The 24,459-nt window shown below is 40.5% G+C and overlaps 1 protein-coding gene across 3 annotated transcripts in view; it reads right to left on the reverse strand.

The window, feature by feature from the left end:
- Window positions 1-24,459, reverse strand: part of CBFA2T2 (CBFA2/RUNX1 partner transcriptional co-repressor 2) — an 89,524-nt gene that overhangs the window by 31,689 nt on the left and 33,376 nt on the right. For 2 of the 3 annotated variants that reach the window (XM_080924967.1, XM_080924966.1), the window contains exon 2: window positions 1,286-1,429. The exons of the other annotated variant lie outside the window; for it this stretch is intronic. In XM_080924967.1, the coding sequence (XP_080781093.1) occupies window positions 1,286-1,429 (144 nt within the window). The remainder of the gene's footprint in view (window positions 1-1,285; window positions 1,430-24,459) is intronic. 3 annotated transcript variants of the gene reach the window in all.

The raw sequence follows: 24,459 nt of genomic DNA on the forward strand, positions 1-24,459 counted from the left end.
AAAAACTACCATTTTTGCCTCCCCAAATATACTTGGTTTTTGCTTTCTGAGACAGGCCTTGAAGTAGAGTCCTTTCCACTTCTCCCTTCGTTTCAACATATATCAACACATCAGGAAAGACTGCTTGGTAAATATTACCATACCATATACATTACTAGGTTTTTGTAAACTTTCAATACATATGTGTGCACATGCTATAGTGAATGTGGAATCCTCTGAGACCTAGGAGTTAGTTGGTTCTCTCCTTCTACAACATGGGTTCTGGGGATCAAAACCAGGTTGTCAGTCTTGGCAGCAGGCATCTTTACCTGATGAGCTATCTGCCCCGCATTCTTTCATTCTTTTGCTTCGTTTATTCCCTAGCAAAAGGTAGGTTTCAGGATAATGGTGCTGATTTGATATAAAGCTAATGGACTGAAGGAAAAGGGAGAACAGTTCTCTTCTTCCACTTGAAGAGATTACTAAAGAGCTCCACACTTAAAAACTCACCTCACCAATCTAGAAAATTAGCTGCAAATAGCTGTCTTTCAATTCTTTGTTTCCACTGAAAGATCCATCCTGATCAGAGCTACCCTCTTTGAAGTGCCCCAGAACAGTACATTACTGGGCTTGTTGTAGTCACTCTAACACTATAGATAAGCTTTTCACAGCTTTTAAAATAAAACTATATCATCACGTTTTTGTTGTTTGGGACAGGGTTTCTTTGTGTAGCCCTGGCTGTCCTAGAACTCGATCTGTATAGACCAGACTGGTCACAAACTCAGACATCCACCTACTTCTGCCTCCTGAGTCCTAGTATTAAAGGTGTGTGCCACCACTGCCCAGTTACATTTTTATAGTTTCCCAAATTGAAATATATCCAGCTACATAGTGACGCCGTCTGAAATAATTAAAATCATGTCAATCTATAAGTTTTTGGAGGTCAGACAGAAACATCTCCCCCCTCAGCCCGTTTTTGGGATAGGGTATTACTAAGTAGCTCAACTGGCCTGGAACTCACTGTACAGACCAGCCTGGCCTTCAACTCCCTAAGAGCCACTTGTTTCTGCCTCCCACACCCCAGGAATAAAGGCATGAGCCACTCCAAGGGGCTGCCCTAGAATTCTTGGATCCTCTGATTATAGGCTGAGATTATAGGAAAGCATTGCTATACTTCTAAATATATATCACCAGTGTGTGTGTAGTCATGTTGAATGATATATATAGTGAAGGTTAAATGTAAACCTGTCACTCAGATCTAAATTATGACTTGAATTATAAATTCAACTTAATTAAGAGGTCTCACATGCTGTAGGAGTAAAGGACACTGGCCTCGGTCCTCCAGGATTTATTGGTGGGAGGGGTGGCATGATGGGAGGTGAGGATCTTGACTGTATCTTCACTTCCACAGGCGATCCAGGCATTGCTGGCACCCTTTTCTCACAACCAACTGCAAAGAATAAAAGAAAGGAGGTCAAAGCTCTCTATAAAATAATAATAAATATCAATGACAATTGAAAATAAACCTATTTTTCCAGGACTCAGAAGTTACGATGAAGCTTCCAAGGGTCCGTGTATCCTAACATCTAGCTCTGTGAATGCCACCTTATTTGGGGAATAGGGAAGGACCTCTTTTTTAAAAATCTAATTGCATTTTTACTTTTTTATTGTGTGTGGGGGGGAGGGGGTGCCGTGATATGTATTCAGGTCAGAAGACAACTCTCCAGAATCAGTTCTCTCCTACCATGTAGGGCCAAGGGATCAAATTCAGGCTATCAGGCTCGGCAGTAAACACCTTACTAGCTGAGCCACCTTGCAGACCTGGAAAAGGACCTTTTAAGATTGGGAGAGGCGGGAAATAACTGGAAAGATAACTCAGCAGTTATTCCAGAGGGTCTGGGTTCAATGCCCAGCACCCATGTGGCACCTCCTGTTTATAAAATAATTACAATTCCAGGGGATCTGATGCTCCCACAGACATAGATGTGAGCAAAACACCAATGCACATGAAAAAAAAAAAGATGTCAAGTGGGGAGAAATGGATGGCTCAGTAGGTAAGAGCACTGGATGCACTTACAGAGGTTCAGTTACTAGCTCACAACCATCCCTAATTCCTGCTCCAGGCAATCTTACAGCCTCTTCTGGAATCCCATATACGGAGGCAAAAACACATATACACCTAAGAAAAATCCCCAAAATTATGAAAACAAAAAACAAAACAGAATCTCGAATGGTGTCACAGTGCCCACTATCCCAGCACTGGGGAGGCAGAAACAGAAGGATCAGGAGCTCAAAGCCAGACTCTAGCTATAAAAACATCTTGGATTAAATAAGGTAAAACCCTGGTAATAAAATAAATAAATAAATTCTCACTCAAGAGAACCTATGAATACTTGATTAACAGGCTCACCTTTAAAGTTAACTATATCCCTTTCACTAATTTCCTGGGTTTTATTTTGTTTTGTTAAACTTAAGTACTGTAGTAGCGGCTGTCTTCAATTTCAAATGCACAAGACCACAGGGGGGAAATTTTTTTTAAATATATGAGTTGTGTTGCTGTCTTCAGACACACCAGAAGAGGGCATCAGATCCCATTACAGATAGTTGTGAGCCACCATGTGGTCGCTGGTAATTGAACTCCAGACCTCTGGAAGAGCAGTTAATGCTCTTAACCACTGGACCATCTCTCCAGCCCCACAGAACAAATTTAAATGAGAAAGTTTAAAAATAAAAATCAAAAGTTTTCTTGTAGGATCAGTTATTAAGATTGTATGTCCCAGCATGTTCATATTAACCACAAGGTACATCTTAGCACATTTACCATATTTTCTGACTGGGAAGATGTCCCCCAAAACTGTTTTATGTTCCATTTTCCAGTGGCTATATTTTGGAAAGGGTTATATAAACAGAAAGTATCAAGGAAGCCAAGCCCTATCTGCTATGTTACAATCCCCCTACAAAACCTATAGTATTCTGAAAACCTTGAGGCTTAAACTTCCTGCTCTTGCTGTCCCTAGTCTGGATGCTTTCTTCATTAAATTGATGGTCGTCCTATCTGATTAGGAGAGTAATGAGCTGTTACGCTTGCCTTTTCCTTCCTGCCAGTGTTTTCTCAATGCCTTTCAGAGAACAGCTGAAATGCTTCCAGGTCTTCCATCTGGGGCCCAGCTTTCTGGAGGGGTGGAAGGAAGGAACCGACAGTTGTCTCGTACTGTTATGTTATGTGCAGTGTGCATCAACCTGGAGGGCATCTTTCTCAGACCACCTGTCTTTACAACAAGTGAGCCAAAGGCTGGAGGAGGCTCAGCAGTCAGATGTGTTCTAACACTCAGCACTTGGCAGGATAACAACAATGGGTCACCCCAACTCCAACTCATGCTTCATCTCCTGAAAGCTTAGATAGTCAGTAAAATCCAGCCTCAAAAGAACACAGGCCATGCTACCTACTTCTTGTCTACTTCACTACCCACAAATCAGCACCAGCACTGTCACTTCTACTTTCAAACAGTAATGAGGATATACAGAGTGAAAAGGCTGATTTGGCTCTTCCTCCTGTTACTCATGATCTACACAAAATTTAGCGAATGATTTCACCTTTCTACATCTTTTTTTTCAACACAAGTCAATGAATGACAATAAAAACAACCTTTTGAAAGGAAAGCTATAAAAACCAGAGAAAGGGCTGGAGAGACAGATCAGAGATTAAGAACACAGCTGTTCATTCGGAGAACCTGGGTTTGAATTCTCAGTGCCCACATGGTGGTGGCTTTTAACTGTCTCTAATTCCAGTTCCAGGGGATCCAGTGCTTCTGGCCTCTGCCAGCATCAGGCACAAATGTACACAAACATACATGCATACAGGCATAACGCATGCGCAAATAAAATAAATGCTCGAAAGTTGTGTCAGCAGTCAAGAGCACAGCACTTATTGCTTTTGCAGAGGACCTGTGTTTTGTTCCAGACCATCCAGAACTGCACTTCCACTTCTAGGTGACCTGACAACCATCTTCTGAACTCTGTGGGTACCAAGCGATGTATATATCCATACATGCAGGCAAGAATACATATACACAAAACACTCCAATAAAATAAAATTCACAGGAAGACCTTGCCTCCAAAAAAGGGCAAGAAAAATACAAAAGAAAGGAAAAAAAGATCAGCAATGCTTGAAAAAGCATTAACAGTAGTAATGAAATAGGGAGGAGGTGTAAAAAGATACTTCAAATTAGAACACTGGAAATGTACTTGGTCACAATGAGGTGATGGGTGTGACTGAGAGACAATACTAGCAAGATAGTAGATTTGGGGAAAGAAATGATGCTATTTTGAATGGGACAGTAAGGGCTTTGTTTGTTTGTTTGTTGGTTAGTTTGTTTTTTCCAGACAGGGTCTTACTATGTAGCCCTGGCTGTCCTTGAACTCACAGAGATCCTCCTGAATGCTTGGATTAAAAGTATCTGTCACTCTGGCTGCCCGGACATTAAGTTTTTATGTAGACTCTAAACCATAAATGTTCCCATTAGATAGTTCAATAAGTCTGGAAATAGAAGAATACTTCAGCTTCAAACTGGAAGTCACCAGCTAATAAAAAATATTATTTTGTATTTTTGTGCCATATACGTCATAGGTATTAGAGGCCCCAGGACTGGAATTACAGACAGCTGTAAGCTGCCTGATGTGGGTGCTAGGAACTGAATTGTGATCCTTCACAAAAGCAGTATGCACTCTTTAACTATTGAGCCACGTCTCCAGGCTTAACTAAATACATTTTATTTCTTGAGAGAGCATCCTGTGAATCCCAGGCTGACCTAGAATATACTATGTAACAGATGAAGTCTTCAACTTCTGATCTTGCTGTTTTCTGGGTCTTTTGTTAGTGGGTTTTTTTGGGGGGGTGGGTCATTGTTGTCTTTATGAACCAGGCTGAGTGTGGGTATGGGGCAAAGTGTGTACAGGCATATCCAATTTCTTCTGTTTGTTTTTTCCTGCTTTTACTTTAATGTTTGGTATTTAAATTAAAAAAAAAAAAAGGTTGGTAGCTGGATGGTAGTGGCACCTGCCTTTAATACCAGTACTCAGGAGGCAAGCAGGTGGATCTCTGTGAGTTCAAGGCCAGCCTAGTGTACTGAACTAGTTCCAGGACACTAAGAAACCCGATCTTAAAAAACAAACAAAAAGCAGGTATTACATATTAAGTACCCTTTCTCTTTAGAAAGCCTTAACTATTTACTCAGACCATCCTTTTCAAGCTACTACTGATCCTTTGGATAGGTCACAAAGCCAAATGTTCACAAATCTGAATGTTAAAACCTAGGGAACTGTTGCCTGTCTAGCCATTCCGTGCTGTTATCAGTGTTATAAGGACATTGCCTCATGTACAATTAATTACTAGGAAACTTTCTTATGCCCAAGATGACTGCATATTCTGTTGTGTTCTGTGCTTGGATTTCTTGGAAACCAGTCACAATAGTTGAGTTGGAACTAGTTTGAATAGTCAGCTACAATGACCCCAACCAACCTCCCAGAAGCACTTTTCCTGGGATGGACCCCAATAAAAGAGAGACTCCTGCTACAATATAAGAAACCATTTAGATTAAAACTTCTGTTTTGATTAGTGGTCAAGTAAAGTTTTAAGTTCCTAAGACCTCCTTGGGAATTGACATCCTACTTGGCAGAAAGAAACAGACCTAGTAACTAACTTTCAAGTTGGCAATTCAAGACATGAATGTTGGGTAAGGCAAGTCCCCTGCCACAGTTGAATACACCAAACAACGAAGACAGGATAAATGTACAAGGACATGTTCCTAAGAAGTCCCCTATCTTTAAATCCTGATTGTGAAATAACTGGGTTTCAGCCTTAAAAGCTTGCAGCAGCTTGACTCAAGGTGGCAGGCAGTTCAGTTTCTGAGTCTGAACTACTCCCCTGATTGATCAGTCTTGGGGTGTAGTAAATTCAGTAAGTCCTGTCTGATTGAAATCTGTGTCTGTGGGTTTGCAGCAATTTCCAGATCTCATCACTCTGTACATTCTACAATCTGCCCATAACTGTTCCGTGAAAAATTTGGCTTTACATTTCTTTGCTGCCATGTCCAGTACTTAATTCTGGAAAGTAATTTTTAAGAACTCCCCCAGCCATGCCTGCAATCTAAACTAGCAATTCTCAACCCTTTGAGGGTTGCTTAGCAAACACCCTGCACATCAGATATTTTTGTTACGATTCATAATAAGTAGCAACATTAGTCATAAAATAACAATGAAATAATTGTATGGTTGGGGGTCACCACAACATGGGGAACTGAAAGGGCCGCAACATTAGGAAGGTTGAAAAACACTGATCTAACCAAAGCTCCTTTGAGACAACCAATTTACAAGGAAAGAAGAAAAAATAAATGTGGGGGTTGGAGAGATGGCTCAGCAGTTTAAGAATGTTTGCTATTCTTTTAGAGGTCCTAAGTTTGATCCCCAAGGCCCACATGGTAGAGCTCATGATTTTGTAAAACTACAGTTCCAGGGGAGGTGATACCACATCCTCTTTTACCTTCCTCACGCACCAGGCACATTCAAAGTGTACACATAGACATGCTGGCAAAACACTCATACACAGAAAAATTTTTAAAAATTTTTTCTTTTAAAGTAAAGGAAAACAGCCAGGTGTGGTGATGCAGGCTTTTAATCTCATCATTTGGAAGGCAGAGACAGCCTGAGTTCAAAGCCAGCACTGTCTACAGTAAGTTTCAGAGCAGCTAGAGCTACACTGAAAAACCTTGTAAACTTAAAAAAAGAAAGAAAGAAAGGAAGGAAGGAAGGAAGGAAGGAAAAAAAAAGAAACGGAAGAAAGAAAAAGAAAAGGAATATGGTAAGATGTCACTTTCCTAGACTGAAAGTAACTAGTTTTATAGGATTGCTTTCTCCACTAGATTAGCTTGCTCATAACCGGATTTCTTTAAACAAACTTTTTCTTAAAACTCTGGAGGCTGGAAATTTGAAGTCAGGGGTTAGTGTCTTCTAGGATCTTCTCCTTGGATACAGATAACCACTGTTTCCCCGTGCCTTTACATAGTTTTCCGATATATGTGAAGTGACTATAACATATAGGAAGCACCACTACAACTGACACTCGCTGTTTACATTTATTTTAAAAACCAGAGACATATTAGTAATAAAAACCTTCTTAAATTTTCTCACTTTAGGGGGCTGGAGAGATGGCTTAACCATTAAGAGCACTGACTGCTCTTCCAGAGTTACTAAGTTCAATTCCATGCACTCACATGATAGCCCACACTGATTCATGAGATCCAATACCTCTCCTGGTGTGTGGACATACATGCAGATAAAACACCCATATCACTGTGATGGTCTGTATATGCTTGGTCCAGGGAGTGGTACTGGTAGGAGGTGTAGCCTTGTTGGAATAGGTGTGTCAATGTGGGCAAGGGCTTAAAACCCCCATCCTAGCTGCCTGGAAGTCAGCCTTCTGTTAGCTGCTTTCAGATGAAGATGTAGAACTCTCAGCTCCTCCTGTACCATGCCTGCCTGGATGCCACCATGTTCCCACCTTGATGATAATGGACTGAACATTTGAACCTGTAAGCCAGCCCCAATTAAATGTTGTCCTTTGTAAGAGTTGCCTTGGTCATGGTGTTTGTTCACAGCAGTAAAAGCCTAAGACATTCATAAACAACAACAAATCTTTAAAAAGCTAGGGCAATGGTGGTGCACACCTTTAGTCCCCCTTTAATCCCAGCACCAGGAAGCAGAGGCAGGCAGATCTCTGAGATCCAATCCACCCTGGTCTACAGAGTGAGTACGAGGCCAGCCAGGGATACACAAGTAACACAGTCTCAAAACAACTAATACCTCTAAATTTGTGTGTGTGGAGGTCAGAAGACAATTTGGGAGAATCTATTGTTTTCTTTCTACTAAGTGGGTTCCAGGGATTAAACTCAGGTTACAAGGTTTGGATACAGCAGCTTTTATCTGCTTAACGATCTTTCCAACTCCAAAGTACCTTTTAAATTTTATTTATTCAGTTTGAATTGTGGTATGCGGAAGAAGGCACTGGGAACTCGCTGAACATCTGCCTGGCCTTGTCTCATACGTGATTGTCTGAGCTTCGGGACAGTTCCAAATGGCTGGCAGTAAGGCTGGAAATGACTTTAGAAAGGTGGTCCCCGCCAACCCCTCCACTCCCCCTCCCACGCTGTCCCCAGCAGTTCCCTTTGGCCACATTCATTAACACCTGAAATCTAGGACAACCAGCCACTGACATGGCAGCCATCTTGGATTACCTCACTGCAGAGGTACCTGAGTTGGCAGGAAATGCATCAAAAGACTTAAAGGTAAAGCATATTACCCTCGTCTCTTGCAACTTGCTATTTGTGGAGATGAAGAATTGGACTCTCTGATCAAGGCTACGATTGCTGGTGGTGGTGTAAGCCCACACACCCACAAATCACTAGGAAGAAAGGATAACAGAAGACTGTCTAAGGATGCCTGAATTTCTTAATTATTTCAAGTCTAAATATCCTTAACTACTCAGTGCTGATGATTCCAGTGGACTGTATCTCTATGGAAACCACAATTTAGCCTTTTTGTAAGTCTATCCCAGCAAGTTGGAGGCTTAATTAGCCTTCTAACCAACCAACTTTGTGCAATCGAGTCTTTAATTTAAAAAAAAAAAAAGGGAAGGAACTATTGATTCTGAGTTTTGACTGAGCTGATTATTTAAAAAAAAACTGAATTTAAATTGTGATACAGAAGGTATAGTAACAAACATTTGGTTTTGTACAGACATTATTCCCACTCTGGTGGAAAAGCTTGATAAAATCACATCCCAAAAACAAGACAACAATAACAACAACAACAACAAAACTTTAAAAATTGTTGTTTATCCTGTAGATTTCATATAGGGTAGCCAGGGAGGCATCCAAAATCATTAATTTTACTCCTTTGGAACAGGATGTCTCAGAACCTGGAGGGAGGCTTGTGGTCAGCAACCACAGTGGTCCTCCTGTCTCTAGTCACCCACACCCTAGCTGTTACAGTCACCTGTTGCTCTTTCAGAGGGCCTGAGTTCAATTCCCAATATTCACACTATACAGGTGAGGGTGGCCACACCTAGTTTTTCCTACCAGTGCTGAGAGCAGAAAGGACTCTTACTTACCCACTGAAATCTTTCTTCAGGTGTGGTGATGAAGGCCTATATGCCCAGCACTTGATAAGTAGGCAGGAGGAACAGGAATGAGTTCAAGACCATCCTTGGCTATGTTAAGATTCAAGAACATCATGTGCCAAGGAATTAAAAAGAACAAAGGAGGAAGCTGGAGAAATGGCTCAGTGGTTAAGAGCAGTGACTACTCTTCTACAGATCTTGAGTTCAATTTCCATCAACCACATGGTAGCTCACAACTATACTAGGATCTGATGCCCTCTACCAACTTTCAGCTGTACAAACAGAGCATTCTTATAAATAAAAAAAAAAAAAAAAAGCACAGGAACAAGGAAAGAATAAATATATGCCCTTTCACCAAAGAATAAAAACAGAAAAGACTGCACACAAATCTTACAAACACCATAGCTATAATCTTTTTAGGGCACATTAGAGTTCATTTAGGACTTGAGATCTATCTCAGTTGGCAGACCCCTCATCTAACATGCATGAAGCAGGTACACATATACTCTTCCCCTAGGACCTGGAAGAGGCAAGATAATCACAAGTTTAAGGTTCTCAACTACAATGAGTCTGAGCTAATAATCTGACATGAAACCAAACCCATAACATGTTCATTTCTTCCTCAATTTAAAAGTATCTCTTAGGCTTGGAAGTGGCTGTGTATGCCTTGATCCAGAAGCAGGCAGGTCTCTGAGATCTCTGAGACCAGCCTGGGCAGTTTACAGCAAGACCCTATCTTGAGAGAGGAGGGCTTATGTCCTTAGTTCCAGGACAGCCAGGGATATACATACAGAGAAGCCCAGTCAGGAGGTTGGGGGAAGGGGGGTGGCACATACTTTTATTCCCAGAACTCAGTTACAGGGGGCAGGCAGATCTTTGTGAGTTCGAAGCCAGCCTGGTCTACAAAGCCAGTCCAGGACATCCAGGGCTATTACACAGCTAAGGTTTGTTTGCAGCTAAGATGAGAAGGACAGTGTTACCTGAATTTGATGGAGCATGCCTATAATGCTAGGAGGGCTAAGGACTCTAGGTTTGGAGCTACTCTTCTGCAGCAGGCCATGGAAGACAACACTGATCTTGAATTTGTGCCTGAAACCTGATTCTAATACTAACTGGATAGCTACACTAGCACCCGAGACAAACCATTCTAGTAAGGTGTTACAATCAAGCAGAGATAAGAAAGTGCTGTTAGATTATTCACACACAGGAATTGTCAGATAGCTCTCCCGTTAGAATGCATTTAACAATCATTACTCCACTGAGTATGGAGGGTAGATAACTACAGGGTTTCTTCCAGTACTAATCATCTTAATATTTAAAGATATGTTGTAATCAGCCTGCCAACATCAAAGCCTGTTGATAACCTGAATGCAAATAAAAGCAGCAGCAACACAGCTGACCTGATTAACGTAAATATGGAAGAGTGAAATTCGAGTTGCTATAACCCAATGTTTATTTGGAGTAACAGTCTACTCCAAATGCACACCATCTGTTTCAAATCTTCACTAAGGTATTATTTTTCACATCAAGAAAAATGACAAATACCTTGAACCTTTTCAGGGAGGGCTACCTCTGCTGCAATCTAAATTTACTAATCTCAACCGTTTAACATTATGTAGCATTAACAACATCCTAGCCAAACATTTATTACCACAGCCAGAGTCCAGAAGCCTGAGACTGAGGAAATAAGTTAACTCCAGTCTTTTTATTCAAATACAATCCTTCTCACTCCGTTTGCTTGTTTACGTGTCTGAAGCAGCAGTCAACTTTTCATACCACTAACAGCTCTCCTGTGACAGAAACTCAGGTCTCTCTAGCAACAGCCACTGACACAACTGCCAGACACAGATATCAAAGTAAATGCTGACCGTCCAACTGCAGAATATTTTACAAGATAGCACATATCCCTCATCCACTGGTAAGGCCATAGCCATGGACACTTACAACTAGGCCCTACCCTACTTCGGACATGACACTTCCAATATAGCTGACTTAAACCCTAAAATGAGTCCTCTCAAAAATGAACTGAAACTCTTCTAACAACGTCAACTCTGCCTTTGCTTATTGATGGGAAACTGGACAACTGTTTCCCCTATGTATCCTAAGCTAGGCCTCAATTTTCTATGTAGCCCTGGCTGACCTGGAACTTGCAGCAATCTTCTATCTCCAGTCTCCAGAATGCTGGGATCAGAGAACTCTCCAGGGTTTTTTAAACAGTTTTCAAAGTTTGGTCTGGAATTGCTGAGCATTTTAGAGCCCCTTTGTGGAAGAGGATGGGCAAGTGGAAAGGAAAGAGAAAATAGATTTTCAAAATGACATTAGGGACTCAACTGCTTTATTTGTTTATTTGAAAACAGGGTCATACACACACACACACACACCAAGATGACCCCTGAATGACTAGATCCTTTTGTCTCCACCTCCTGAATCCTGGTATTTCAGGTATGCTATTGTGTCCAGCTATAGACGGTTTTTCTATCACTAGCCAGCTACATAACATCTGGAACAAACGACTATTTTACCTGCTTTTAAAATTATCTGTCACCAAATTGAAAGGCAAGCCTATTACTTCCCATTAACTGCATTATTCACAATAGCTAAGCAAGAGAAGTAGAGACAAGGAATGGTGCATATCAGTAATCCTAGTGAGTTAAGGTAGAAGTAGTGGCATCGAGCATTCTGAGGGAGCCTCAGTTACATACCACATTCAAAGCCAGCCTTGGTTACATAACACCATCTCAAAAACACCAACCAAACACTGCACCACTGCACAGTCCCTGGGGAAAATGGAGTATATACCTACAGTGCAGTAATAATTGGCCTTGAAGGAAATTTTGGCACGTTAGAAAGAGTAATGGTGTGCTATTTGAAATAAGCCAGACACAAAAAGGCAAATGTTGTGGCTCTACTCATAAGGTTTCCTGAGAGAATGGTATCTGCCAGAAACAGGTAAAGGAATGGGGGAGTTATTCTTTAGTGGATATAGAATTTCAATTTAAAAGACAAAGTTTCTGAAGATGGAGGGTGATGATGATTACATAAAGTTAATGGCATTGAATAAATAGTACATGATTTAAGATACATTGAATGAGGCAGCATGCCTCTGTAATCTAGCTGTCAGAAGGCTGTAACAGAAGATCTAGAGTGTGCAGCAGGCCAAGTGTACAGCAAGAACCTGTCTGTGGAAAGAGGGGCTTATTTCAATGGTAGAATACTTGAGAATTGATTCTCAGAGAGGGGAGGGGAGGGGAGAAGAGAGGAGGGAGGGAGGATTTAGAGAATGGATCCAAATTCAGATACTCTGTTCCTCCCAGTTTCTCCACTTCCCCTCCCCTCCAGATCCCACATCACCACCACAGTGCTCCACCCCTACCCCCAGAAAAAAGCAACATCAACCAAACACAGCACAACAAGACACAATAAGACTAGGCACAAACCCCTCAAATCAAGGCTGGGAGAGGCAATCCAGCAGGAGGAAAGTGGTCCCAAAAGAAGACAAAAGAATCAGACACCTCCCAACTTCCACTGTAAGGAGTCCCCCGAAAACACCAAGTCAACAACTATAACATTTATATGCACAGGACCTAGCACAGACCAGTGCAGGCTGAGATTTGCTGCTTCAGTCTCTGTGATCCTCCACCCCTGCAGCCCCCCCCCCCCATCCTAGGCCCCGCTTTGTTAATTCTGCAGCTTTCCCAGTGTCCTGACACCTCTGGCTCCCACATTCCCTCCTTCCACTCTCCCACCAAGTTCCCTGAGCTCTGAGTGGAGGGACAGGATCAACACCTCCAACCCGGGTTCGCACAGTCTGATGTTTGGCTGTGGGTCTTCTGATTCCTTCTTTAATTAGTTACTTAGGTTCCGAGACACTTTTTACCATGTAGCCTTGGCTGGCCTGGAACTTGCTACATAAACCAGTTTGGCTTTGAACTCACAGGATCTGTCAGCACCCACTTCATTTTTCTGGTTACAATTTTTTTGAAAGTGATTTTTATCCTATATGTATAAGTGTTGTATGTGCAGAATACTGAACTTACAGGAAGTTGTTAAGCTGCTATGTGGGTGCTGGGAATTGAACCCAAGTGCTATCAACTACTGAGCCATCTCTCTCCAACCCCTAAAACATTTTAAAATAACATTTATTTTACTGTGTGCATACACATGAATGTGCACATGGGGCTATGTAGAGGTTAGTTCTCTCCTACCACCAAGTAGGGATGAGGGATCAAATGAAGGCTAACAGGACTGCAGAGGTGGCAAATACTTGTACCCACAGAACCATCTCACTGACCACACATTCTCCCTCCCACCAATTCTATTATTTGTGTATGAGGGGTTGTGTGTATACACATGTTCATATTTGTCTGTGAAGATGTATGTGCATGTGTATTTGTGTAGGCAAGAGAGGTTCACATCAGGTGTTTTTTCCATCACTCTTCATCATAGTTTTGGTGATAAAGTCCTTCCCTGAATCTGACGTTGGATGATCTGGCTAGGCTGGGGTGCTGATGAGCTCAGGCACTCACTTGTCTCCACAATGGGATTACAGGTTCATACCTAGCTTTTATGTAGATGTTGAGAATTAAACACGGGTCCTTCATAACACCTGAGCCATCTCTCTATACCATGTTTGTAGGTTTGCTTTTTTTGTTTTTTATTTTAAATACAGTTTCATCCTACAGCCCATGCTAGCCTGAAACTCACTATATAGCTAACCTTAATCTCATGGCAGGATCTTGCATCAACCTCCGGAGTACTGTGATTACAGGTGAAAGCCATTACATTCAGGTTTTTATTTTATTCCATTAAGTGAAAATAAGCTAATGAGCGGTGGTGTACACCTTTAATTAATGCCAGCACTCAGTAATGGCATTAATGAATCTTAGTTCAAAGTCAGCCTGGTCTATACAGTTTCAGGCAAACCATAGCAATATTATGAGATCCTGACTTTAAAAACTAAACTGAGCCAGTCTGTGGTAGTACATGCCTTCAATCCCAAGCACCAGGGAGGAAGAGTCAGGCAGATCTCTGTGAGTCAAGGCCAGCCTGGTCTACAGAGTGATTTCTACAGGCTAATTTCTAGGACAGCTAGGGCTGCATAAAAGAACACGATCTCTAAAACAAGCTAACAAAACAAACAAACAAACAAAAAAAAAAACCAACAAACAACATATACAAAGGCATGTGTCTTTCAAATAGTCTATCATATCATAAACATAGCGCCTTGGCTTTTTTTTTTTTTTTTTAATTGTCTTCAGAACGCCTGGGTTAAAGGTTTGTGAGACTGTGCCTGTTGAGAACCAGGATCTAAAGGGTAGCCTTACTGAATAATAAAATCAAAACCTGCCTGGCTATAAGCGACCTTGTCCCTCCAAAACTCTGGGCTGGAGACTAGCTTAGTGGTTAAGAGCACTTGTCACTCTGGTAGAGTTCACTTCATAGCATCCACGTTGGGTGGCTCACAACTGTCAATAAATCCAGCTTCAAGTGATATTTAATACCCTCTTTTTGGTTTCCTGGGATATACAAAGGTGGCAGAAAGTAAACAGAAAGGGAGGGAGGGAGGGAGGGAGGGAAACACCATAAATAAGTTATGAGGCTTGTGACATACATCTGGCCCCACCCAATTCTAGTCCATTTGATGGTTTGATTCCCTTTTATTTTCATTTGGTTTAAGTACTATTGGACAATCAGCTTGTGTATAGCGCTATATTCCAGCTTATACTACACAAATATTTTCATTTTATACATATTTATTTTTTAAACTCCGTTATTACAGAGTTTGCCAGCTAACACTAGGATTCCACCTTGATGTATATCCCTTAATATTTGAAAAATTATGTTACTATGGCCCCAAGAAGAACACACAGTTTCTGTTTTAGAGTGAGAAAACAAACACACAAACAAGAGCACTTCAGGTTCAGGATCGAAAGAGACCAAAGACCAAGCTTCCCATGATGAGGCGCTTCTGGACAACACCCCTAACTATACCAATATCCAGGAAGAACCTTCTGACCTACAACATTTTGCAATAATGTAAAGATAGCCTGCCAATTAAATGAAAAGAGGAACTAGACAACTGCCTAGTCAAACACAGGTGGAGATGCAAACCATGGGCCCTTCAATGTCCTGCTTACATGTTTACAAGCTCTAGCAAGTCAGGCCAAAACAATCAAACAAGAAATTAAATGAAGCTTTATGTATTTGGTTCAATCTGATTTCTAGGAATAGTTAACAATACGCCAGTATGAGATTGCATAACTGTATCTCAGCACTCAGTGCACACGTAGAGGTCAAAGGACAATTTATGGGAGTGGCTTCTTTCTACCACTTGGGTCCAAGGAATAGAACCTTGTATCATCAGACATAGTGGCATCATAACAATGATCCATGACTAGCTTAAAAAAAAAAAAAAAAAAAAAACTAAACTATTTGAATGAAACAATGTTTGTAACAAAAGGTCTAGACATGAAATCTGGCCCTCATTTGCTTGAGGACAGAAGTCCTGAAAGTTAGGGTTAACAGTTATAAATGCCAAAACAGGGAAGACACTCAGAGAGCCAAGCCCACTGTCATGTACTACTACTATTAGCAAGTTATGGTGAAGAGATGGAAGTAGAAATGTTTGTGCACAATGAAGGAAACTCAAGGATGGTGAGGAAAAGCCTGACGTGAGTATCCTGTGCTGCCGCCTGAGGCCATGATACTGCTGCAGCAGGGGTGTGGATTCCATGGCCCACGCAGATGTCTGAGGGCTGCACCCCTCACCTTGCTCTGGTGGCACAGGTGAGAGAGTCAGCCCTGACGGTATGAGCACAGGAGAGCTGGTCTTATTTTTTTGCCAGCTGAGAGCAGATTGAATGACTAAGGTACCACCCAGGCCCAGATCCAGAGCTTTGAGTTAAGGTCCACCCTCAACATCTACTGCTTATGAGCTGCTGGAGCACTTGAAGGGGATGCTCCTACAGATCCAAAGCAGTAAGGTCTCCAAGACACAGGGCACTGACAGGAAATCCTCCTACCTTAACCTCCAGAGTAGTTCAAACATCTCAAGCAGTCCAGGCTGGCCTCAGTTATTATGTTCCTAGAGAAGCTCTTGAACATCTAGTCAAGGAAACAAACCCAAGGACTTAAGAATACTAACGAGGGGGCTGGAGAGGTGGCTCAGTAGTTAAGAGCACTGACTGCTCTTCCAGAGGTCCTGAGTTCAATTCCCAGGACCCACATGGTGGCTCACGACCATCTGTAAAGGGATCTGATACCCTCTTCAGGTGTGTCTGTAGACCGATGAATGAATGAATGAATGAATCTTAAAAAAAAAAAAAAAAAAGAATATTAACAAGTGCTCTGCTACCCAAAGCCTAGAAACTCAACTTTGGGGCCCTTGAAATGGCTTAGCACATACAGATGCTTATAACACACGCCTGACTTCTAAGAATAAAGGAGAAAAGGCACTTGCAAGTCTTCTGACTTAGCAAGAGCCAGTCTCAAACTTAAAAAATGGGAGTGGGGCTACTAGTGCAGCTTATTGCTAAATGCTGGATCAGGTGACAAGTCCAGGACATTCTGTGGGGTTATGAGGAAAATCAAGGGATAGATAGGTAGAAAGAACAGATCAGATACTGGAGTGTGTGTGTGTGTGTGTGTGTGTTGGGAGGGGGAATGATGAGTAATTATCAACAAGAACCTCAGTTTTCTCCATTTCAACAACAGAGACAATAATCATTAATCATACTGTTGACAAGACTGCAGGCACACACTAGTAGTTCTTTTGTACCTTGTCAGCCCCCTTATTCATTAATTAGCTATCACTCAGAGACACAGGAAAAGAACAAAAAGATTAACCTTGGGCTGGTGAGCTAGCTCAGCAGGTTAAGGTGATTGCCACCAAGCCTGACAACTTGAAATTGATTCCTGGACCCACATGGTGAAAGGAGAGAACTGACTCCTGCAAGCTGTCCATTGACCTACAAACACACATAAAATGCAAAAGACCAAAAATTGTTAAAAGAAAATATTAGGTAGGATGTGGTAGCACACGCCTTTAATCCCAGCAATGGAAGCAGAGGTAGGTGGATCCATTGAGCTAAGAGGCCAGGGCTACACAGAGAAACAAAAAACAAAAACAACAACAACCAAAAAATATGTATATATAAAAAACATATCAGTCATATTATAATACCTATGCTTTTCTTACATAGCAAATCTTTTATTTTAAAATAATCTTTTTACTTAGCTAAGACTTTAATATCATCCCCCTCACACTTCCTTTGCCAGTCCCCACAGTTTTGCCAAAACACAATAAACTGGGACAGTGACTTTTAGAAGAAAATAATCCCCCATTTCCAGTTTTGGCTGTTAAAAATTTTTATAGATTATCTATACTCTCACTTGATACTATTAGTAGTCAGAAGAGCAGAAAAAAAAAATGTATTTCAATGTACCAGCATTAAATTAGTAGGGCATAAAAAAATAAGTATTTCTTTGCCAGCAAAATATTCATTCTCTTTGATTGTGTGACCTTGAGGGGAAATGCAATTTATTCCACAGAGGAATGATCAATTACCTGGTGGGACAGCATGTCAATGCAAACTGTGAAGGCACTGAAACTTATAATTACAAAGAATATCAACAACTGAGGAATGTGTACAATACAGTTGCTAGAGTGCAGAAACCAGGTACTGTGAAACATGCTTATATTCTAAGCACTAGCAAGCAGGAGAGAAATTCTCAGCTGAATAGTGAGTTTGAGACCAGCCTGAAATGTGTGAGTTCTTAGTTTTAGAAACAAACAAAAAGCAAAGAAACAAGAAAATGGGGAAAGAGGAAGTTGTGGTGATCTGAATGGGAATGGCCCACATAGACTGATTTAAAAGCTAGGCCCATAGGGAGGTGTGGCCTTGTTGAAGTGGGTGTGTCAAAGTAAGACTTTGAAGTCTCAAGTGCTCAAACTAGGCCTAGTGTGGCAGTCTTCTGCTGCCTAGAGATCAAAAACTCTCAGCTCAGTCTCCAGCACCATATCGGCCTGCAAGCCACCATATTTCCCACCATGACCATAATAGATCAAGCCTCTGAACTGTAAGCCAACCCCAATCAAAAATGTTTTCCTTTATAAGAGTTGCAGTGGTCATGGTCTCTTCACAGCAAGCATACCCTAAGTCAGAAGGAAAGAAGGGTCATTTAAACCAAACAACAAAAATGAGGGCATCCAAAGAGGATGGAAAACCACAAAGCAAATAAAACACAATGACAAGCACCCTAATTCATGTAGGAGGGAGTGCAGAAGTGTTTCCAAAACTTTGTAAGTTATTCTTCCAAACATCAGTGAAAGTGCTAAGAATGAATGTATAATCTAAAAAAATACCTTGCAAAAGAATAAACCTGACAAAATGGTTGTTCACAATGTTGCTATTAGAAACAGGTTATCACCTAAATACAAACTAAACTGACCTAGAAATCTCGTAAATTTTCAACTATGGTTATTTAAGTTCAACAAATAATTTCATCCCCAAATACATTAATTATCTTTTTGGAAAAAATACTTAAAAATATTTACTAAATGTGATTCACTTTAAAAAGAAAATCTTAGCTGGGTGTGGTGGCATACACCTTTAATCCTAGCACTCAGGAGGCAGAGGCAGGTAGATCTCTGAGTTCGAGGACAGCCTGGTCTACAAAAAGAAATTGTCTCAGACAAAGCAAAAGAAAACAGAAAAATCATTACATTTTGTATTCACATTATTAGCTGAAAAGTTAACTTTGTTTCCATAAATAGAATTAAAACTTAGTTTAAAAGGACCAGGTGTGGTGGCTCACGCCTCTCAGCACACAGGAAGCAGAAGCAGGTAGATCTCTGAGTTTAAGGCTTACCTGGTCTACATACTGAGTTTCAGGTCAACCAGGCTATTTAGAAACCTGTCTCTTAGTAAATAAATATTCTAATAAAATAATTAATTGAAGAGCTTAAAGTTAGAAAGCCATGCACATAACAAAAAAAAAAAAAAAAAAAAGGTAAATAAGGCTTTAGATTGGGACACAGGCTACAGTTCTGAAAAAGAACCAACTACCATATGCAGGTAAAACTCCGTACTGACAACTAAATTAAAAACACTAGATTTCTCAAACTTGTAGAATAATTATGTTCTAGAATAAAGATATCTAGATAGTAACATATATATGACTTGATGAAAATAATGGTATGTTATGTTACTAAAAATTCTGGACATACTTCTCCATAGAAATGATAGATAACACAAAATATGCTTTGACAGAATAAGGAATATGGAGAGATTATAAGACAGTTTTAATAAAAAAGTGCTATTGTCACTCCTAGTACAAAGGACACTGAAAGGCTAGCACAACCTACCTAAGTAAGCAATGTACTACAAATAAAAACACGAAGATACAATCCCAGCTTCAAAGAATTTATGATGAACTGGGTCCCAACATTCAGGAAGCTGACACAGAACAGCTGCCAGGAGTTCAAAGCTAACCTAGGACACCCAATAAAAATCCTGTCTCAAGCTCCTCATGCCATGCATTATACTAAAATTGTATAGGTATAACAAAAAGGGAAGACTTATCTCAGCTGAATCAGATTTCTGTCCTGTTTGCTTCTTATTTGTGCGACATGGTTTTAATCCATAGCTGAGGCTGGCTCTGGCCACAGATGGGCATTTTATTACTCCAATAATATTTTCGGTTACTACTATTCTTGAAATCTTCACTTACAGGAAAGCCTACTTTCCTATACACATCTTAATGGACTTCCAAATGCTAGAGCTAACTTTTCCTTTGGATTTAGGAATAAGGAGCAGATGGCCTACCCAACATAAACTCTTACAAGAACTAATTTTTCCTTGACTTAAACCTACAGATTAATGAGCAACAAGCAACTCTCATAATGATGTGACAATTAATTATGCAGTGTGACAGCTGTTTGTACCACTACCAAATGTGAGTTTTAAAACATAGGTTAACACCTCTGGTTCCTTCAGATTAAAGCAAAACAAAACAACATAAAGAATCTAATATGTTTTGAAATACCAATCACAAGTATAAAACACCAATGCAAAAAAATTATTTTAAATTTATTTTGTGATGCTAAGGATTGAATACAGGACCTTCCTCCTATGATACAATCATTACCACAAACCTAACATCCTCCAAACATTTTAATTTATTTTGAAAACTGGGTACTGCTAGACTGTCTAAACTGACCTAAAAATTAACAATCTTCCTGCCTTAGTTTCCTAAGTACCTAGGATTACTGGCTACTGCCTGGGAGAAAAATTATGGGTGGGGGCTGGGGGCTATTCTCACTATATAATCCTGAATGACCTCAAATTTATAAAGGGCTATCTGCCTATGGGTGCTGGGAAAAGTCTAGCACAACCGCCTGGCCCTGCAAAGAAAAAAGTTCATCCCCAGCCTGGGCTACAAAAATTGAGTTCTGGAACATTCAAGATTACACAATGAGACCTTGTCTCAAATATAAAATGAAATAAAATTTAAAAAACAAACAAACAAAACCAAAAAGACTAGGTACCCAATGAAGAAAGCCATCAACATGTACTGGTACACAATCATTCCAATATCCATGCTATACACATGGCTTTAGCAAATATTTTCAAATAACAATAATACCAACAATCAAAAAAACCCTATAAATAAATGGTAGTCCATGCCTATAATTTTTGCATTAAGGAGGCTGAGGCAGGAAAATGCCAGGTTCAAATCTAGCCTAAGGTTACAGAATAAGTTTATCTTTAACAACCAACAACTACAACATGCAAACCACACAATCATAATATTTATAATGAGTTTTAAGGGCTGGAGAGATAGCTCAACAGATTAGAGCACTTATTGCTCTTACAGAAGACTGAGGTTTGATTACTAGCACCCACATAGTGGCTCACATCCATTGGTAACTTCAATTCCCTCTTCTGACCTCCGTGGGTATTAGTAGGCATGTACTACTTCATGTCTACACACATACAGACAAACACTCATACATGAAAATGTTATCTTTAAAAAGGGTAATTTTTAAACCCACAATCAAAACTCTTAAGTGAGCAAACAAAACTATAAAAATAAAGCTTTCTTTTCTACTGGGGTACAGAGTGAATTGAAAAAGGTTTGCACTTACCATGGATAAAAGCTGGCCCTAAACTCAGGCCTCATGTCTCCACTAAGGCTACAAGTATATGCTGCCATGCCTATCTACAAGTTTTCTATTTTCAAAAGATACAATTAAGAAGGGGCTGGAGAAATGGTTCAGCTGTTAAGAGTACTAGCTGCTCTTTCAGAAGACTGGGGTTCAATTCAAAGCACCCATATAGCAGTTCATAACTGTAAATCCCATTCTGAGGGATCTGACATCCTTACAAAGACATACATGCAGGCATAACACCAATGTAAATTAAAAATAAAAAATTAATTTTATAAAGAAAAAGAAAACAAAGCCAGCCTTTAATTCTAGCACTCAGGAAGCAGAGGCAGGAGGACCTCTGGGAGTTCAGGACTGGCCTTGGTTCACATGAGTTCCAGGCTAGCCAGAGCTATGTAGTGAGACCCTGTCTCCCCCATCCCCAGAAAAAGTTCTCACTTCTTTAGCTGGGTGGTGGTGGCACATGCCTTTAATCCTAGCCAAGGGTACACAGAGAAACCCTGTCTGGGGGGGTTGGGGGGGAAGGGGACACTCACCTGGTTTTGGTTCCCACTTCCAGGGCATTCAATGCCCTCTTTTAGCATCCATTGATACTACATACTTCATGCAACATGCAGGCAAAATACTCACCTATATAAACTAAATCTTTAGAATATAACGAAAAGAACCAGTAATCAGCATTTGGAAATATGATACCTGTACTTTATTTTTATTGATATCTTTTGAAGAAGCAGTACTACCACTTATCACACTGCCCCCTTTCTAAGAACAGTTTCTATATGTAGACACTTTCGATTAATGCATAAAGAACTCGGGCTCTCTGTACCACAGCTGTGAAAAGGTCTTCTTTCAGCTTCTCACAGAGCTAAGCTAGCTAAATCACCCTTTAGTTTTTCTACCCTATTTCATCTTGAAGGCAGGGTCTGATAATCAGACATCCTGACTGACTAGCATTCACTTCTAATCAAGAGCTGATGTAGAATGCTGCCAGGGTGGGCCTTATGCCAAAGGAACAGTTTTCTTCTGCTATTCAAGAGCAAACAGCCTTCTTAAGCTCTAAGTCATCCAAATAGAGGGAATGACATCTGGAAAAGCACTATAGTGCCATGTGTTTGGCCTCTTTGGTTGACAGCTCTAGGCATTACAAGCAGAGAGTTGTCATACCAGTCTATGGGACACTGCACACTCTTAACAACTCTGAAAGCTTACAATATGACTAAACAAGCTGGGCGCAGGGGACAACACTATTGAGTACACAGTTCTTTTAAGAAACTCACACTGGGGCTGGAGAGATGGCTCAGTGGTTAAGAGCACTGACTGCTCTTCTAGAGGTTCTGAGTTCAAATCACAGCAACCACATGGTGGCTCACATCTGTAATGGCATCTGATGCCCTCTTCTGGAGTGTCTGAAGACAACTACAGTGTACTTATGTATAATAATTAAATTAAAAAAACAAAGAAAGAAACTCACACTACTGGCAATGGTTTCTTTCTTTTCTTTCTTTTTTTTAAAAAAAGATTTGTTTATTTATTTCATGTATGTGAGTACATTGTCATTGTCATCAGACACACCAGAAGAGGGCATCAGATCTCATTACAGATGGTTGTGTGCCACCATGTGGTTGCTGGGAATTGAACTCAGGACCTCTGGAAGAGCAGTCAGTGAGTACTCTTAACCGCTGAGCATCTCTCCAGCCCAGTTTCTCTCAACAAATACCTGGAAACAGTTTGTCTCAAAGCCCAGATGAAAAACCAAAAGTCAATAAAAAGGTAACTCGATCATACATAAATTGTCCTAGAAAATAAATTTTCTTTAACCCCAGCACTAAGGAGGCAGAAGCAGACAGATTTCTTTGAGTTGGAGACCAGCCTGGTCTACAGAATGAGTTCCAGGACAGCCCCTGGTCTTCACAGAGAAAACAAAAACTAAGGTACGGGATTTAAATTATACTCAGGATATATATATACATTCATACACACATATGGATGTAATAGTTTAGAGTCTAAATTAACAAAAGAAATCTAAACTGAGGAGTACATGCCTTTAACCCCAGCATTTGGGAGGCTGACAAAGGCAGATCTCTCTTAGTTCTAGGCCAGCCTGATTGATCTACATAGCAAGTTCCAAACAGCCAGGAGAGAGAGAGAACCTATCTCAAAAACAAAACAAAACAAAACAAAACAAAACAAAAAGAGAGAGAGAGAGAAAATTATAACCCTCACTGAAGTTTATACATTTTGACTAAGAAGTTAAGAGAAAGGATACTGATCACAGCTCAAAGTGACAAACCTGAAAGTAAATGCAATCTTTATCTAATGCAGACCATAAAAACTAGTAGAAGCTATAGTAAAAAGAGCCCGGTTATGTCCTGACCGATAATGAAAAAAGCTTCTCACTTTAGCAAAATAATGGGTTTGCTTAAGAATTAACAACAGATGTGCTTTAAAGTATAGTAACAAACTTGCCGGGCAGAGGTGGTACACACCTTTAATGTCAGTACTATGGAGGCAGAGACAAGCTTATTTCTGTGAGTTTGAGGCCAGCTTGGCCTATAGAGCAAATTCCAGGACAGCCAACGCTACACAGAAAAAAACAAACAAACTAAACAGGAGTCATGAAATATGGTTCAGCTGGTAAAGTACTTGCTTAATTCACAAGCTCCTGGATTCAATATCCAGGGCTGCATAAACCCAGCACAGTGGTACATGCCTGTAATCCCAGCAATCAGGAAGAAACAGGAGGCTGCTTAGAGTTAGGTGTGAATGTGCAGTGGTTACCAAGCAACCAGAGGTACACTAGGCACAATCTTGTTCCTAAAGCCTAAGAAAACAAACCACAAAGCCTGAAATGATGGTTCACATCTTTAATCATGGCACCTAGGAAAATGTGGCAAGAAAAATGTCACCATGAGTAGGAGGCCAGGACCCAGAATAGGTTAATTACTGAGAGCCTGTCTCAAGTGGGGACGAGAGAAGTTTAATAAACAACCCTGCTCAGTGATACCCTAAAATGTAACCAGGTTATTATGTTTGCCAAACAGGCAAAAGAATAGAAGAACAAAATCAGAGAAAATTATCTTTGGCAGACACTTACGTGACACACTTAGCACCCACTCAATTTATCTATCATGATAGCTCA

The sequence above is a fragment of the Micromys minutus genome (genome assembly GCF_963924665.1).
Source record: "Micromys minutus genome assembly, chromosome: 11".
Classification (NCBI taxonomy): Eukaryota; Metazoa; Chordata; class Mammalia; order Rodentia; family Muridae; genus Micromys; species Micromys minutus.